Source organism: Daldinia decipiens, assembly GCF_022478715.1.
Source record: "Daldinia decipiens strain CBS 113046 unplaced genomic scaffold F4813scaffold_15, whole genome shotgun sequence".
In the NCBI taxonomy this organism is placed as follows: Eukaryota; Fungi; Ascomycota; class Sordariomycetes; order Xylariales; family Hypoxylaceae; genus Daldinia; species Daldinia decipiens.
Window position 1 is genome coordinate 253,891 of NW_026054558.1, and position 16,009 is coordinate 269,899.

A 16,009-nucleotide genomic window follows, 5' to 3' on the forward strand; every position below is an offset into this window, starting at 1 on the left:
GAGTGAGCTTCTTCGCCTTTGGCTTGGTAATTAAGCGATACGACACGAGTCAAAACATGATGAAGCACCCTTACGCGTCCCCCTCTGGGAATAATTCTAGGCAGGCAATCATCAGAAACTCCCACACGTTTTTGTCCAACTTGGTCTGTAAAACATCAAGTAGAATTTGAAGAATCCCTGCAGCTTTACCCACAGTTTCAAGTTCTACCTCTTGGTGGGCCGGCCAGTCTCGGCTTCGCTTCACCCCGTTTTCACCAGATCATCTGAGATCCCATCCTTACCGCAGTGACGGTCTACAGTACATAGTAATCAAACTCTCGACGTTAAATAAGGAAGACCTCCGCTCCACGGCTCCGGAAATTTTTGATACTTTCCACTTCAGGTTACGAGGTCACGACAACTATACTAGGCAGCACGGTCATTTCTATAATCTCCGCACTCCTATTACTTTTCCAGCGGCGTAGACGTCGAATCCTCGTAGCTTGGGGGGGCAAGTCTTAACTATTTAATCAGCCACACGCTCTTCGTCAACTACCAAAATCAACTTGCTCAGGGCCTGTTAGTCAGTATTAGGACTTTCGTACGACATTTTCAAGATATATAAGCCGGCGGTACCGAGTTATTATTATTATTATTATTATTATTGTTATTGTTATTATTTAACCCGTCGTCCAATATAAATTATTATTCTATCCGCCGTTTGGACGTTCGTAGGATCGGCTTCGGCAGTGCATGGCTTTTAGTTCGGCTCGCCCCTGATCCGCCCATTTAATGAGATCTGCGACCTGAGGTCACGGTCGTCTTTATATACATTATTGCACTCTATACTTTTCGAGAATCAGTCATCGCAACCTCAATCACGCCATCTCTAATTATACACGATATCTAAGATGGCGTTCCCTTGGCGGGTTGTCGCTGCTATATCTCTTATTTCGACTTACTTTATTACGTCTCGTCGGCCACCGTGGAGCATATCACAATTGCTTAGCACTTTCGTCGCCACGTGGATTTTACAGTCTTTCTTCGTGGGTATCTGGAATGTATTCCTCTACCCTTTTTACTTTTCCCCGCTACGTCACCTTCCAGGACCGACAGGCGGCTCTTGGATCAACGGACAATTTAAAGAAGTAAGAGAGAAGCCGACGGGTATACCTATGAGAGAGTGGTATGTACCTTTATATGCAATCGACTTCCTGTGCTATCCTGCTAATGCATTACTAAGGGTTACCAATATTCCAAATGATGGTCTCATCCGGTATCGTTTCCTTTTCAACACAGAACGTCTCCTCGTAACAGGGCCAAAAGCCCTAGCAGACCTCTTAGTGGCGCGAAGTTATGATTTCCAGAAGCCATCAAATGTTCGATTTGGTCTCAGCCGTCTTCTAGGCGTAGGTATACTTCTAGCAGAGGGCGACGAGCACAAGTTTCAACGTAGAAACCTCCTGCCGGCCTTTGCATTCCGGCACGTCAAGGAGCTTTACCCAAGCTTCTGGCAAAAGGGCCGCGAATGTGTTCAGGCTATGACAAGCAGCATCATCGCCGATGCGCAGAACGAGACGTCTGTGGCAGACCCCGAGAAGGCCAAGAAGACTGGAGTTTTGGACGTCAGTGTTTGGGCATCTCGCGTGACCCTAGACATCATTGGAGCTTCAGGCCTCGGAAGAGACTTTGGTGCAATCCAAGATCCGGAAAATGAACTCAATCAGACGTATCGAAGCGTGTTCAAGGTTTCCAGGCAAGGCCAAATTCTCTCTCTTCTAGCACTATTCATTCCGGAATGGGTATTGTCTAAGCTTCCTCTCCAACGCAACACCAATGTATACGCAGCATCGAGGAAAATTAGAAGCATATGTCGGGATCTGATTCGAGAAAAAAAGGAAAAGTTGGCACGCAACGAGCTCAAGGAGCGTGACATACTTTCGGTCGCCTTGGAGTCTGGCGGTTTCACGGAAGAGAATCTTGTGGACCAGTTGATGACTTTCCTAGCCGCTGGCCACGAAACTACAGCCACTGCGATGACGTGGGGTGTATACATGCTTGCTAAGAACCCGGAAATCCAGAAGCGGCTCCGTGCCGAAGTCCGCGAGAAGCTACCGCCGATCGACTCGGACCGAGAAGTCACCAGTCTCGATATCGACCACATGCCTTACCTAAACGCCGTCTGCAACGAAATCCTGCGCTACTACTCCCCGGTGCCGCTTACGATCCGCGAGGCGGCCGTAGACACTGTGCTTGCAGGGCAAAAGGTGCCCAAGGGAACCATGCTTGTTATATCACCGTGGGCGACTAATTTCGACAAAAGCATGTGGGGACCCGATGCGCACGAGTTCAACCCGGAGCGGTGGGTGCCAAAGGGCCCCGACGACAAGAGAGCCGCCAGCGGCGGTGCTACAAGCAACTACGCTTTCATGTCGTTCCTCCACGGGCCCAGGAGCTGCATCGGCCTGTCCTTCGCAAAGGCCGAGTTCGCGTGCCTGTTGGCGTCTTGGGTCGGTCGGTTTGAGTTCTCGCTGAAGAATAAGGAGGAGGAGGACGAGAGGAATGTAGAAATCAGGGGCGGCATCACTGCTAGACCGGTTAGAGGGATGCATGTCTATACTACGATTGTGGATGGATGGTGATGTGTATATGGTGCGCTCTGGACATGATCGCTAATGTATGATTCGATGTTTAGATTAGTTACGTATTATGACATACAGCTTTACATATTGATTCCTCTCGTATCATCGTTTTATCGCCTCGAAAAAAAATAGTTAATTGAGATTTAATTGAGATTTTGTCATAAAAGTACAAGGTTGATTCTCCTTTCGTTCATTCCCGCCTCCCTTAGATACCGTTTACGTTAAACTTCAAAAAGTTTTGGTCCTCCTTGAGACGTTTCCCTAGCTCTCCAGCCTTAAGCTCGTCGACGTCCCATGGAGCCCATACGAACCGGCCGTGGATGAACTCGGCTTCGGGAGTGGCCGCCCAGACGGCGAAGCCACCTGGGAGCGAGGCTGTGATACATCGGGTTAGTTATATCGATTCAGTCGCGCATCTTATATTGCTTATGACACTTTGAATAGGGGAAAAGGGAAGGGGTTAGTATATGTTCGGGCATGACATACGGTCTTCCCAAGGCAGTGAATCCTTAGTCATGCCCAGCCTCTCCCCGGCCTCGGTGAGGATGGCGCCAGGGTGGAAAACGACGACCTGCATATCCTCCGGAGGGATCTCCTGTGCTACGAGTTGGAATGTAAGCGCGCCTGCATGCTTGGTCATGGAGTAAGTCGGCATTGCCGCCGTGACGTCGAAGTTATGGACCGCGCCAGTCGACACGTGTATGAGATACTATTCCCCCCCTGAAGTTAACGTGATGTGCTCTAAACCGGGTTTGAGAGGTATATAAGGTAGGTAGGTATGTATTTGCCTTACCTTTTTAATACCTGCGCCCAAATCCTGCTTATAAAACCGCTCCGTCATGTCGAACTGCGTGCGCACATTGAAGTCATATGATTCCCAGACGCCTGCCAAGCCTTGTTCCATCAGAGGCTTTACGATACCCGTGTTCGCCGCATTGAGCACTAGGACATCGATGCGCGTGCCCTCACCAGCAAAGCGACCCCAGAGCTCGGCGACGGCTGTAGCACTACCAACATCGCACGGGATAGCGGCCACCTTAGTGCCCTGACTCTCTGCAGATAGAGCTTCGCCGGCGGCCTTGACTTTGTCTACCCGTCGGCCGAGGATGATGACTTTATCTGCCTTGGCTTGCACAAAGGACTTGGCAACATGGTACCCGATACCCGTCGAACCGCCCGTGATCAAAACTGTTTTTCCTGCCTGAGACAGCTCGGGGCGGGTGGGAGTTATAACTGGATAAACACTCCTGTGGTAAGTCTTGGTCAGTTTCTTGATGAATGAATCCATGTCGATGATTGCAAAAATTGAATTTAGTGCACAAGTATGTTTAGCTTTAGGTAGCGATGGAATTATACAAAGCTTTGTTTTATTTCGACTTGTTTGGACAAAGGCTTGAATGCTGAAATGTAAGTAAGGGATATATGTGATGGACGTGACCTTATTATATATACGCGTATTTTGAATTCAATGCCACCACTTACACACTCTCGACCGAGTTAAGTCGCATTGGCTAATGTCATCGTTATGCTGAATACTACATTGAATATCCCTATCCCTCCAAAGCCGACTTGGTCTCGGGGTCGGCAGTGTCCCGTCCTCCCGTGGGAATAAGGCAGTTGCGGAAAGGGAGTCCCCTATTTTCCGCAACTTCTATTGGTCAAAGTCCGTAATATATTTCCGTAGATGGTAATTGTATCCGCATTTCTCCGCCGCCGCGGGCTGACAAATGAAGCTGACGCCTTCTTGGATTTCTTTATCATCGTACTTATGTCAGATGTTCGGGAGGGTCTTTTGGTTTAACATATATGGGTTTACACGGGAAAGCTGCTAATGAATGAATCGCTATTCGGCTAACTATGGCTTCTATATGGCGAAGAGCTTGCGTCGGCTGCACTAAATCCAAACGGCAATGTACCAAAGCCGTACCGGCGTGTCGGCGTTGTGCAACCAAAGGAATCCCTTGCGTGTATCCACCGGCCCGACAACGTGACAACCTCCATGTAGATGCGGAAGCCGCCGCAATACCTTCCGCAACTACCGGGAGTTCCGCAAACCCGCTTCCTATGATTTGTCATGATATCGACAGGATAGGGAATAACGACATGAACTTCTATCCGCTACAGCTGACGCTATCAGACTTAGCTGAAGATCTGATTCCGCGAGCAACAACATACCATTCACAGCACCCAATAGGCAACAGTCCATCAGACGTTTCAGCAGGTCTATGGTTTCTGGCGCCAGAGTCATGGGTCGCAGATCATTCTTTATCTCCGCTTAAACAGCCCGTGCTTACTCAGGATCGTATGCTCCAACGTTTCATCGATAGCGTTCAGGATTGGCTGCGGCGGTGGGTAACGGACGGCAGCAGCCCGCTGCATCACCACCAGTTATACCGCGAGAAAATGCCGCGGTGCGTGCAAGACGCGCATTCAGCTATTGCTCTATATCATATGACAACGTGCAGCAATGCTGACACGAGGGCCACGATGGCCCGCGTACTGGAGGACCGCGTTACGCAACTGCTGGAGGATCAAACCTTCGAGGCCTCGCTAAGGTCGGGTGAGGGAATGGACACATTTAATCACATATGCCGAGTCCAGTCGCTACTAACGTACCAGGCTATTCGACTTCTCGACGGCGATATATGCATGAGAGCCCAAGCCGAGGCGCTGATTCCCACTCTCTTCCTCTGGACGCAACAGCTCCTCGACAGCACAAAGAACAGCTTAACGCAGCCGGCACGCTTCCTCGCTAACATTGCAGCGTCCTATCCTACCGCAGCTAATTCCGAGGATGCCATCCTCTGGAAGGCTTGGATCCTGGTCGAGAGCACGCGGCGCACGTGGCTCGTCGCCAACTACCTTCAGGAGACATATCTCTACATGAAGCGTGGGTGGAGCGGGTGTCCGGGACGCGTACCCAACACGATGCATGGCCGCCTGTGGGATGCGACGTCGGCGTTTGCCTGGTCTAAGGCTTGTCGTGAAATTGATACCGTGCTCATCTCTACACAGCGGACGGAGAAGCTACTCTACGAGACAAAGCCCGAGGATCTCGATGAGTTTAGCTTGTTAATCGTAGAGCTAAGATACGGTACGGAGAGGATAGAGAAATGGATTGAGGACTCGAAAAGGCAAAAACAACAACCGCTGTTAGAGATAATCTAGCGAGCTAATACCCCTTAGATAATAGTGTACGAGGCATAGGCTATAGTATAGTAGATAGAAAGCATAGTGGAAAATGTCAGTGTACTAAACAGGTGATGTTAATATCTTGGACACTAAAAATGGCATCTTCTTCATGGCGATGCAACAAGGCACCGCTCACAATGAAAACGTATTTTCTTTTCGCAAAGAGGAGAACAAAAATTGCGCCCACTACGATCCACGAGGGATAATAGAAGAGGGTCGACTCCGCGATGTGCAATGCAGGTCTTTCCCCTTAAGAATCCTTATGCTTGAGCAAGGACTCTTCGGACAAGGTAAGTATGAAGAAGAAAAGAGAAAAAGATTCTTAGAAAATGGGAGGGGAGGCCAGATATTTATACCTTTCTTAGGGCGGTCAGGGTTGCCTGAGAATCAGTAAAAGCGGCAGAATTCACTAAGGCAACAGCCACAAAGTCCCACACAAAGCTGGAAGTCACTATGTAGGTATGACGATGTAAACTTTAAATCAGGTCATAGCTTGAGCTTATCGGACAAAGACTTGGTATTTTTATTTGTTACGTTATGTACCTACGTCAGAGCTTTAAAGCTTTAACCTAGGTTAAGCAATTGTTCATCAAAACAGACATTGTGCATCAAACAACCTGAGCGTACGCTAGCGTGGATTGTGATGATCTTTTAGCCAATCATTATTCTGCGGCTCTTCAACACATGCATAGAAGGCAACTTGGAAATTGCTTGGCAAAAGGTACCAAGTATCTGTCAAAAGACACTTGGCTTCAATTCTCAAGCTTGAATAAATCCGGCCTCTTTAATTTCCAATGATTTTTCTATGACCATCTAAAAACTACCTAATCATCTCGACTGTTATCAGGTAAGGTAGCCTTACTACTTGGTATTCAATACATAATTGCCCATATGAAAATATTAGCTGATCGGAAGATCACGGTGTCCCAATTGAAGTATCACTCATTGCCATGAATACTACTATGTAGACCAGTAAAGAATATCTTATCTGCTCTGACCCGAGCCTCGTAAAAGTAACTAGACTTCACTGAGAAAATATAATTGAAAAGACTGTTCTAGTGTATGGACGGTTCGACTGAACCCGAGATATGACCAACTCTTTTCGTTATCTCATAGTTCACTACCCAAGTTTGGCGGATAGTATATAATACAATACATTGCCCATTTTACCCGGAAACACGGACCTGAGCCCTTCAACTACCGACCATTTTCCTAAGCCATTAACAATTGGCAGACAAAAACCTGCCAGAAGGACCGGCTAGATCAACACCAAAGCGAGTCGCGAAGTAGTGGTATATATAGCCATTTAGCTAATTGAATCGACTTACTCGATCTTCTTGCTGCGGCTCATGATAAGCATCATCTCAGGAACGACAACAGCCATCCAAAGGAGACCAAGCACCAGGCCAGCTGCGAAGATCTTGACGTATAGCTTGACAAGTCGGACCCACGAGGCGCGAGGGAACGACTGCCACGCATCCTTAATCGTGACGAAACCCTTGCCGCCAACGATAGCAGGCTCCACCTTGCCCTGGAACGAACGGTCGAAAGGGACGATGGTGTCGTCCTCATCGGGAAGAAGGGAAGCCTGGACACGGGTAAGGATGACTTGGGTAGGGATGACGAGGAAGATGTTCATGACAAGGGCTAGGAGAAGAACTAGGACCGCCTTCCAGATGTCGTTCTTGTCGCCTTCGGGAATAACACCGGGTTGCTTGGGGTCGGGCAAGTTCATGGACATGCCGTACGCAAGCATCTTCGGGACAAATGTAGAGAGCTCCTTGGCAAAGTAGAACATGACGACTGGGAGCGCAGTAGCCTGGAAGGCCTTCTTGAAGGGAGGCAGGCGCTGCCAGAAAGTCTTGGAGCTTGGCGCGGAGATGACGATATGTGTCCATGCTGTGTAGACCTGTACGAGAGCCACGGCAGAAATCGGAGCGGCAATAAGAGAAGGCACAAATGTGCTAGATAGGATGCCGAAGACGACGCCGCCTGCCAAAGTCAAGGCAAAGTAGCAGGCAAGACCGCGGAATAGAGAGCGGAAACCGCTGATCGCAGTTAGAGTGCGGTAGGTTGAACGGACGGACGAGGTGATGAGGCGAGCCTGGGAACCACCACGAGCAGCTTCATCGGCAACGGGGGCATTCTCTTCGGCGAGGGATTGGGCGTCATCGTTTAGCGAGACGGGCTCGTAAGCCGGAGGGGACGGATCCTCAACGATGGCGAGTGTAGGGAATACATGCTGGAGGCTGTAATTGACCTGAAGAAACACGTTAGCCGGGTTGACTTTTCTCAAGTGATGTGTTGCAGATGGCATACCGTCATAAACAAAGGCAAGAACACTATGATATCGAGCAGTATGAGACCCCAACCCCAACCGGGCATCTCGTAGCCTCCCATCGAGGATTCACCCCGCTTGTAAACCGCGTGCGCAATGTCGCGATACATTTTGGATTGTCTGTACTTCGTACTTGGAGCAGACAAGATAAAACAGAGACCAGAGAAAAGATAAAAACTATAAATTTGATAAAATAGAAGATGGTTCAAAGAAAGGAGCGAGAATAACTATTGTAGAAAGTTGTATACGAAGAGGGGGAAGTGTATGAAACAAAGAATAAAGGGCTGAAAGCTCCCTGACGAGTTGAGTAAGAGATGTAAGTCCTAGGAGAGCATCTCAAGGCGGGATTCGGCGGCGACAGTATATATAATTATTCGCACAGTTAGAAATGATGGGCTCCGGGTTAGTGTTTGTTACCTGGAGACTCAGGGTGCTAGGAGCATTGTGCTAAAAATGTGCCCATAGTTTAATTACCTAAGGTAGGTACCTCATTACAGTATCTTGCGGTAACCAGAAATAGGTAGGTAACATACATACAGTGCTTGTAACAACTGTTACCTTCGGAACGCCGGCAGCACAGTGGGCTGCTTACGTGCCTATCGCTAAGTAGTGCAGGTACTTTTGCATCCTTTACAGCACGGTCTAGGCAACAGCCGCTTAGATCGTAAGGTATTAGGCTCTGCACTGCCTCACTGCTTCGCTACATTATGTACTAAGGTACGCCTAGCACACCTCTAACGGGAAGTACATTGCATATACGTACAATATTACATGGTACCTAGGTACCTATGTAGGCACGCATATGTCCTATCGCGTCGCTTAGCTTCCAATTTTTCTAAAAGCCGCGTATTGGATTCGAGCTCGTCTATTTTATCTGCTGCGGGGGGCTGTTGCAGTAGAGCCGAACCCACGGATTGCGTTTGATTCGATAAGGTCCCGATTCTTCAGTCCTGGAATTTCCTTTAGCGCCATTACATCACAACCAGCAAGTTCTCAAAACCCGAATCAATCTGTCGCATCTATTATTATCTACGCATTAGGTGTAGCGACGATAAACTGTTGTACATGTCTGCCTCGTCTATACCAAATCTCCTCTCCCTTCGAGGTTCAAGAGGAGGGCACCGTGGCCGTGGCCGAGGACGAGGGGGTCACTCACATTCTACCGGCCTCAGCCACGATGCTGCCATTCAAGGTACAGATACGGATGCTGCTGTATCACGTATGAGCGCTGTTGATCTGGGTTACCTACAAGACCCTTTCGCACAATATTTCGTCCAGTCTGTTGGTGGCGTTGTTAGGAGACTGCCTATTATAAATCGAGGTAAGAAGTCTGAAGGCCATTTCCGGTCTAGCGAGTGCTAAGGCTGTGTTAGGGACTTATACACGGACTGCTGCATTGGATCGACTGATATCTTCCTTCTTGTCGAGCACCGCAACGCAAGAACGACAAATTATCTCACTCGGTGCGGGCACAGATACAAGGTGTTTTAAACTCTTTTCTCACCCTAGCGAGGCTGGCCTTATCTATCATGAGATCGACTTCCCTGCAATTGCTTCTAAGAAGCTACAGCTCGTGAATGCTACCCCTCAGCTCAGGTCCATCATCTCTAACCCACAGAATGAGAAGGACGGCTGGAGTAGTTCAAGTCTACCGGATGGTTGTCAATATTGGTGCCACGGACTGGATCTAAGAGTCCTGCTCAGCAGTGACGCAGAAGTTCTTAGTGGCATCCGGACAGATATCCCAACACTGTTGGTGTCAGAATGTTGTCTATGCTACTTAGAAACTTCAGAGGCCCAAAGCGTAATCAAGTATTTCGCCGAAAAAATACCAGATCTTGCCATCATCGTCTATGAGCCAATTCACCCTAATGATTCTTTCGGCAAGCAGATGGTATCTAATTTGGCAGCGCGAAGAATACATATGCCAACGCTGGACTCATATCAAGACTCTGCTAAGCAGCAGTCCCGGTTAAAAGACGCCGGATTCCAGCTCGCTACAAGCTTGACCATAAGAGAAATATGGCGGAATTGGGTCACGGAAGAAGAAAAAGAAAGGGTTGATAGTCTGGAAGGGCTAGATGAGGTTGAAGAATGGAATCTTCTAGCGGACCATTACATCGTGGCTTGGGGCTGGAGAGGTACTGGTTTTGAAAGATGGGAAACTGACTTATGATGAATATGAATGAGTCTTAATAGGGAGCAATGATACAATGCGGTTACATTGAAGATAAATAACTTGAATGTACTTCGTACATGGTGTAATTTTGAGTTTCCCCAGAGTTGAGGTTCTAGGTACATATTCACATTTAGCGTCCACTATTCAAGGTTAGTGGCTTGGCTTATTAAACTTTGGGAGCCTATCAGAGGAAGCCTATCAGATTGAGTCGGCATTTCAATGTTAGCTCTCATCTCATCATTTATGCATTGAACAACTTCAACTTTACCCAACAGAACAACATTCATCCGCAGACATAATCGCATGTCTTGCGTCATCTGCAGGTCAAGCCATAGTAGATTGCGGCCCAAATATATTCATTTGAGAATTCTTTATTTGCCCATCGAGATAGCTACATATACGCTACGACTGCTTATCGTCGCTTTCAGTCAAAATGGCGGACAACAACAAGCAGCACAAGTATAGGCAGGAGATCCAGCAGATGATGTACGTCTCTGGTGAGACGGGAGAACCTTCTATTGAGACTACTGCTACAATCGAGGAGATTGTTCGACAGCAAGTCATAGAAATGCTGCGAAGCTGTACTGAACTGGCTACGCGCCGTGGCTCCCGATCTATCACCATCAATGACCTGATATTTCAAATCCGCGACGATGCGCCTAAGGTATCACGTCTTAGGACATTCTTATCATGGAAGGATGTTCGCAAGAGCGCTAAGGATTCTGACGACAAAGGAGGAGAAGCCGATTTAGGTGTTGCTGACGACCCTGCTGGAGCCGTCATGCCTGGTGGCCCCGCAGTAGAAGAGGCCGCCAAGAAAAACAAGAAGGCCAAAGTTAAGCTCCCCTGGGAGCCTTCCTCGTTCTATGGCCAGGAAGTCCCGGAACGCGACGAGGAGGAAGACGAGGAGGAAGAGGAGATGAATTACATCACGCTTCAACGACTGCGCAAAGCCGACGAGCGGACAAAGGCGATGACTAGGGAGGAATACGTCACATGGTCAGAATATCGGCAGGCATCGTTCACATATCGGAAGGGCAAGCGATTTCGGGAGTGGGCCGGTTTTGGTATCGTAACAGACAGTAAACCCTCAGATGATATCGTGGATATCCTGGGTTTCTTGACCTTTGAGATGGTCCAGACGCTCACGGAGGAGGCGCTCAAGATCAAGGAGCAAGAAGACTTATGGAAGGAACGGAGCGGGGGCGATAACCCGGGCACCAAAAAGCGGAAGCTCACCCAAGGACTATTCGATCTACCTAGCGAAGGTAGGATCCCTGTTGAAGCGCGCCACGTTCAAGAGGCTTTTCGGAGGCTCCAGACCCGACCGAAGAGAGCTCGGGCTATGCTAAACGGGACAAACCTACAGCAGAGAACCAACTTGAAGCTGTTCTAATGGATTCACGGAGGGGAGCAATATCCAGTTAATCCAATTACGCTCCTAGTACGAATCTTTCCTAGGGTTATCAGAGTTGACGGATTTATGAGTTTAATAAATAGCGAATACGGAAGACCAGCGACAGCGGAAAAGTCCTTGTGAGGAATACCCAGGAGAAACGGCGTTTTAGGAGCTCCGATTTTTATTTATTTTTATTTATTACGGCTTTTTTAATGCATTCAAACATACGCTTTTCTCTAACGAATTTTCTCTAACGAATTATAGGCGGTGAAATCATCATTACTCGGTAGACTTGGAATAAATCTTTTTTTATACAAAACTATCGGCTATATCACCTTTAGTTCCGTGACATAAGAGAGCTATTTAATAATTCATATATACATATACTTAGGTACTCATATAGGAATACGAACAATCCCAATTATCAATTATGAAAATATGGTAATCTCTATTTATTCTTTACTTTCAATTCAGAGACGAACTAACCCACCTATAATTACAGATGTGCTATCTTATTTAATTATGCATTCCAACAATTCGAATGGGTCCCTTTTGGGCTTACGCCGACAACGGCGGGAAGCTACGGCGCCCGGCATCGCCATCGCTAATATAGTGGAGATCGATGGTCCGGCAGAGCTCCGTCGCGGTTTTAAGTCCCGCAAAATGCGGCGTCATTCATCCAACTACATCCCTCTTCTCATCCCTTTTCCCCCCTCATTTCCCTTAAATCCCTGTTTTCCCTCAGACTTCATAGGGAAAGATAACAGAGCCGACTGCTGCGTATAACGATAGACTAAAGATTAAAATATATACCTTATTCATATATTTCCTATTTATTTATTTACTCCCAACTACGTCATGGCGCCTAATTCCCGTCTCTTCCTCACCCGCCACGCTCAGGCCGAGCACAACGTCGATCTAGACTACACCAGTGAGTCGCGCTCCTCACACGACACGTCTGGGTCCGAAAACTGATTTACATCTCCGCAAAGTCCACGACGCGCCACTTACGCCTCTCGGCAAGAAACAAGCCGCGTCACTAGCCCGTCTAATCCCAGACCTGCAAAACGAGGCCGACGTAGTCATCTCGTCGCCCCTACAGCGCACCCTGCAAACCACCTACCTCGGCTGGCGCCCAGCCGTCGAGCGCCTAGGCGGGCTGAAAAACGTGGTGCTCCTGCCTCAGGCGCAGGAATGCAACGGCTTCCCGTGCGACACGGGCTCGGCAAAAGAGGTCCTCGAGGCGGACCCCGAGTTCGCGGTGTTTGATCTTACGCCGCTAACGCCGGACTGGACTAGCAAGAAGGGCTTCTGGGCCCCGAGCGAGGAGGCGTTGACGGCGCGCGCTCGTTGGGTTCGCCAGTACTTGCGTGGTCGGGCTGAGAGGAATATCGTGCTTGTTGCGCATGGCGATATTCTTAGGCGGATTACGGCACATCCGCGGACGGGGCCGAGTGATTGTATGTAGAGCGAAGTTTGCGTTATTATTTCCCCATTTTTAGGTCTATCTCGGGAGTCAGGGTTTCCCTAGCGAATATCACTTTGAGAAGTTGACTCCCAAGATATGACTAACCAACTTTACCTATTGATTGATTGCGTCGAGTATTTACTGATTTTATTTATTAGATCCCTGGAAAAATGCCGAGGTCCGAATCTTCGAGTTCGACCCGCAGTACGTCGATACCGAAGAGTGCTTCCTATACCAGAAGGAAAATGTCGCAGCTGCTGGTGGCTACGGGCCGACAAGCACGGAGCTAGAAATTGAGCAAGCTGAAGGTAGACTATAGAGGCTTCAACGATCAGACAGCTACGAAGAATTGAGATGGTTAGCTGTACTACTTTGACTTAGACTCACTTGTTATTCATATTAGATGATAGAATATAGATGACTTTGCTGATTTCAATAAGGAGCTACACCACATGAGTCACTAGTTTTGAATTCAGATTGTGGTAAACAAGCCCTCCTTTCCCCCTTTACTGTACTGACTTTGTTGAAGCTCATTCTGCAAAATATCCTATTCATGATTATGAGCCATCCTAGCAACGAAAGCAGCATATTTCCTCTGAACAGTTTATCATATGTCAAGTGAGTAGCAGTAAGTATTGACTAAAACACAGACACAGCCCAAGACAATCATTCAATGGCATTTACCTAGAGAAATATATACCTTATAAATGCCTGCCATCGCTCCAACCCTTCCTTGAGGCTTTCTTAGAATAGCAACGCCTTCTTTTCGATTTTTCATCTCCGCGATTGTAGCTCGACGTATAAACGATCATGGCCAGACAAAACCCATCAGTGTCGCTCCCCTACGCAGGTATCATCAAAGTGTACTCCTCAGAAGATGACAGTCTTGTGGTCTGGACGAATCCGCGGCATATCCACTTACACAAGAAGACCTCATCGGGAAGGACCGCTTGCTGCGACTCCTTCACCGCAGGCGGCATCGTCGAGAATCACGTCGGCACACTGCATTTTCTGACTTCCGACCGGTTTGTGCCCGCAGACGCAGAGCCGTATATGGACACGAGAGATAAGACCTGTGCATGCGTTGGGTATGTCCAGCATACAAGTCGGAGGCTCCATTACACCCTAGTCGCCATTAGCGATGCCGTAGCGGATAGAGAAGCAATTAGGCAAGCAAAGATACTCGGCTGCATACCTGCGTCGACGCAACAGATACACGAATTCACAATGCGCCCTATCATGCTCAGGGATCTCCACAGGCAGTATGGCCTAACCCTCCTCGCTCGCACCCGGCACAATCAGGTCATCAAGGGGCGCCTTACAGTCCTGCCCCGCAAAGCGATAGACCCATCATACCGAGGCTCTAGGCTGGTATTCGCACAATTCGATCCTGCCCTCGTTTATCTGGATGAAGGCATGTGGGTGTATGCTAGACAACCAAGCGCTGAGATGTTGGACAATATGACGAACGAGATGCTCGCGAGGCTGGACAGTGGGCCGTACCATTGTGAGACTTTCCGTTACCGGTATAATTTCTCACACTCTAATCAGCCGTACTATACTCTCCGTATAGTAGGACATATCGTGGAAATCCGCGGCCGCGATTCGGACGGGTGTGTGGAGGTGGCGATCCAGTGCTCACACGAGGTGTTGAGTGAGATCTCTCTCCTGCGAGACTGGCTGGATAACCCGGATGGCAGCAACCCTCCGCCCACGTATTTCAGATGAAGAGGTACTCGAAGCCGAAGGGCTTTCGCACATAAAAACTTGGCATTTGTGCATTTAAGGTAGACACGTACTTCATTACAGCGTATATCTTTACATAGTATAATAGCTTGATGTGTTCAGTTATGAATCTCGTATTATTGAACGTCGACTGCGCTTTTTTCTGACTCCTCGAACTCCTTGAATACCCTCCCGCATCGTGTTGCTTTAGGTACACAACTCCCTCAAGTAGCCATGCTATCTCTCATCTTTTCCCTCCTCGCGCTATTTTACAGCTGTCAGATCACCATGGCAGATAATTCCGCCGATGTAATACGTATTGAACTCGAAGACCACAAAAACAACTTGACAGCCTTGTAGACCGTAACTGCACCTCCTTGGGTCTCGGCACAGAATATTCGAAGCACCTCCACCATTTTATGGAGTTGTATCGTGACTCTTACCGCGTGTATTTACACTTCGCTCCACTTAGATGTATCTACCAAATCTGGCTGGAAGCAGCGCTTATGGCAGAAGGCCCAATGGGTCATCATTGCAATTCTTGCACCGGAATTAGTAGTTTCCATGGCATGCTCTCAATACCTCAAGGCGAGATGGCTCGTCAAAGAACTCAATAAAGAGAGGGAACGAAGGAAGGAGGAAGTAGAAGATGTCAGACTTCACCCAAGACCCACTGGACTTCTAACTTATTAAGGAGTAGGTCTGTCCGGAATTTGACCTTCATTATGGGTTTTTCGTTGTCATGGGCGGCCTGCAGGTTTCAACCAGCGGTTTTGTCGACGGAGATCACATCAATGCGACTCTATCAGCAGAAGCAGTAATCTCTCTTTCTAAAAAAGACGAGTTCCTTTACGTATCACGAGAGAGTATCGACGACAGAAGTAAAGCAGACGCATTGAAGAAGGCCCTAGTTGTCTTGCAAGTGGCATGGATGGTTATACAATGCATTTCTAGAAAATCATACGGTCTACCGTTGACACTTTTAGAGATTCACACCATGGTACATGTTGTTTGTGCCTTCATATTGTATATATGTTGGTTCGAGGTGAGACCGCGTTATCCATTCGCCTAGAACTCAATAGTGACA

General features: G+C 48.2%; 9 protein-coding genes across 9 annotated transcripts; 7 read left to right on the top strand and 2 right to left on the bottom strand.

The window, feature by feature from the left end:
• Positions 1–292: 292 nt before the first annotated feature.
• On the top strand, positions 293–2,743 carry F4813DRAFT_63338 (cytochrome P450). Its single transcript, XM_049248716.1, has 2 exons — positions 293–1,165; positions 1,223–2,743. Exons 1-2 carry the CDS (start codon positions 891–893, stop codon positions 2,619–2,621), a joined length of 1,674 nt encoding a protein of 557 aa, XP_049099849.1. The 5' UTR covers positions 293–890; the 3' UTR covers positions 2,622–2,743.
• Positions 2,720–4,356, bottom strand: F4813DRAFT_358281 (NAD(P)-binding protein). The gene is made up of 3 exons (XM_049243213.1): positions 3,415–4,356; positions 3,108–3,330; positions 2,720–2,996 (listed from the first exon to the last, which is right to left on the bottom strand). Exons 1-3 carry the CDS (start codon positions 3,907–3,909, stop codon positions 2,827–2,829), a joined length of 888 nt encoding a protein of 295 aa, XP_049099850.1. The 5' UTR covers positions 3,910–4,356; the 3' UTR covers positions 2,720–2,826.
• Positions 4,357–6,073, top strand: F4813DRAFT_358286 (uncharacterized protein). The gene has a single exon (XM_049243214.1). The coding sequence runs from the start codon at positions 4,479–4,481 to the stop codon at positions 5,787–5,789; it is 1,311 nt and encodes a 436-aa protein (XP_049099851.1). The 5' UTR covers positions 4,357–4,478; the 3' UTR covers positions 5,790–6,073.
• A 410-nt stretch (positions 6,074–6,483) lies between these two features.
• On the bottom strand, positions 6,484–8,922 carry F4813DRAFT_358288 (uncharacterized protein). The gene is made up of 3 exons (XM_049243215.1): positions 8,691–8,922; positions 8,124–8,630; positions 6,484–8,064 (listed from the first exon to the last, which is right to left on the bottom strand). The coding sequence occupies exons 2-3, from the start codon at positions 8,259–8,261 to the stop codon at positions 7,138–7,140; spliced, it is 1,065 nt and encodes a 354-aa protein (XP_049099852.1). The 5' UTR covers positions 8,262–8,630; positions 8,691–8,922; the 3' UTR covers positions 6,484–7,137.
• An 82-nt stretch (positions 8,923–9,004) lies between these two features.
• On the top strand, positions 9,005–10,585 carry F4813DRAFT_358290 (leucine carboxyl methyltransferase). The gene is made up of 2 exons (XM_049243216.1): positions 9,005–9,472; positions 9,525–10,585. The coding sequence occupies exons 1-2, from the start codon at positions 9,217–9,219 to the stop codon at positions 10,325–10,327; spliced, it is 1,059 nt and encodes a 352-aa protein (XP_049099853.1). The 5' UTR covers positions 9,005–9,216; the 3' UTR covers positions 10,328–10,585.
• Positions 10,586–12,349, top strand: F4813DRAFT_358291 (TFIID-18kDa-domain-containing protein). The gene is made up of 2 exons (XM_049243217.1): positions 10,586–12,170; positions 12,232–12,349. Exon 1 carries the CDS (start codon positions 10,764–10,766, stop codon positions 11,724–11,726), a length of 963 nt encoding a protein of 320 aa, XP_049099854.1. The 5' UTR covers positions 10,586–10,763; the 3' UTR covers positions 11,727–12,170; positions 12,232–12,349.
• On the top strand, positions 12,350–13,701 carry F4813DRAFT_358292 (phosphoglycerate mutase-like protein). Its single transcript, XM_049243218.1, has 3 exons — positions 12,350–12,660; positions 12,722–13,189; positions 13,356–13,701. The coding sequence occupies exons 1-3, from the start codon at positions 12,588–12,590 to the stop codon at positions 13,514–13,516; spliced, it is 702 nt and encodes a 233-aa protein (XP_049099855.1). The 5' UTR covers positions 12,350–12,587; the 3' UTR covers positions 13,517–13,701.
• A 306-nt stretch (positions 13,702–14,007) lies between these two features.
• F4813DRAFT_396061 (uncharacterized protein) lies at positions 14,008–14,925 on the top strand (the record flags this gene model as incomplete). The annotated part of the gene is made up of 1 exon (XM_049247782.1): positions 14,008–14,925. The coding sequence occupies one exon, from the start codon at positions 14,008–14,010 to the stop codon at positions 14,923–14,925; it is 918 nt and encodes a 305-aa protein (XP_049099856.1).
• Positions 14,926–15,210: 285 nt separating this feature from the next.
• F4813DRAFT_389157 (uncharacterized protein) lies at positions 15,211–15,994 on the top strand (the record flags this gene model as incomplete). Its single annotated transcript, XM_049246786.1, has 3 exons — positions 15,211–15,231; positions 15,283–15,573; positions 15,623–15,994. 3 exons carry the CDS (start codon positions 15,211–15,213, stop codon positions 15,992–15,994), a joined length of 684 nt encoding a protein of 227 aa, XP_049099857.1.
• Between the last annotated feature and the right edge of the window lie 15 nt (positions 15,995–16,009).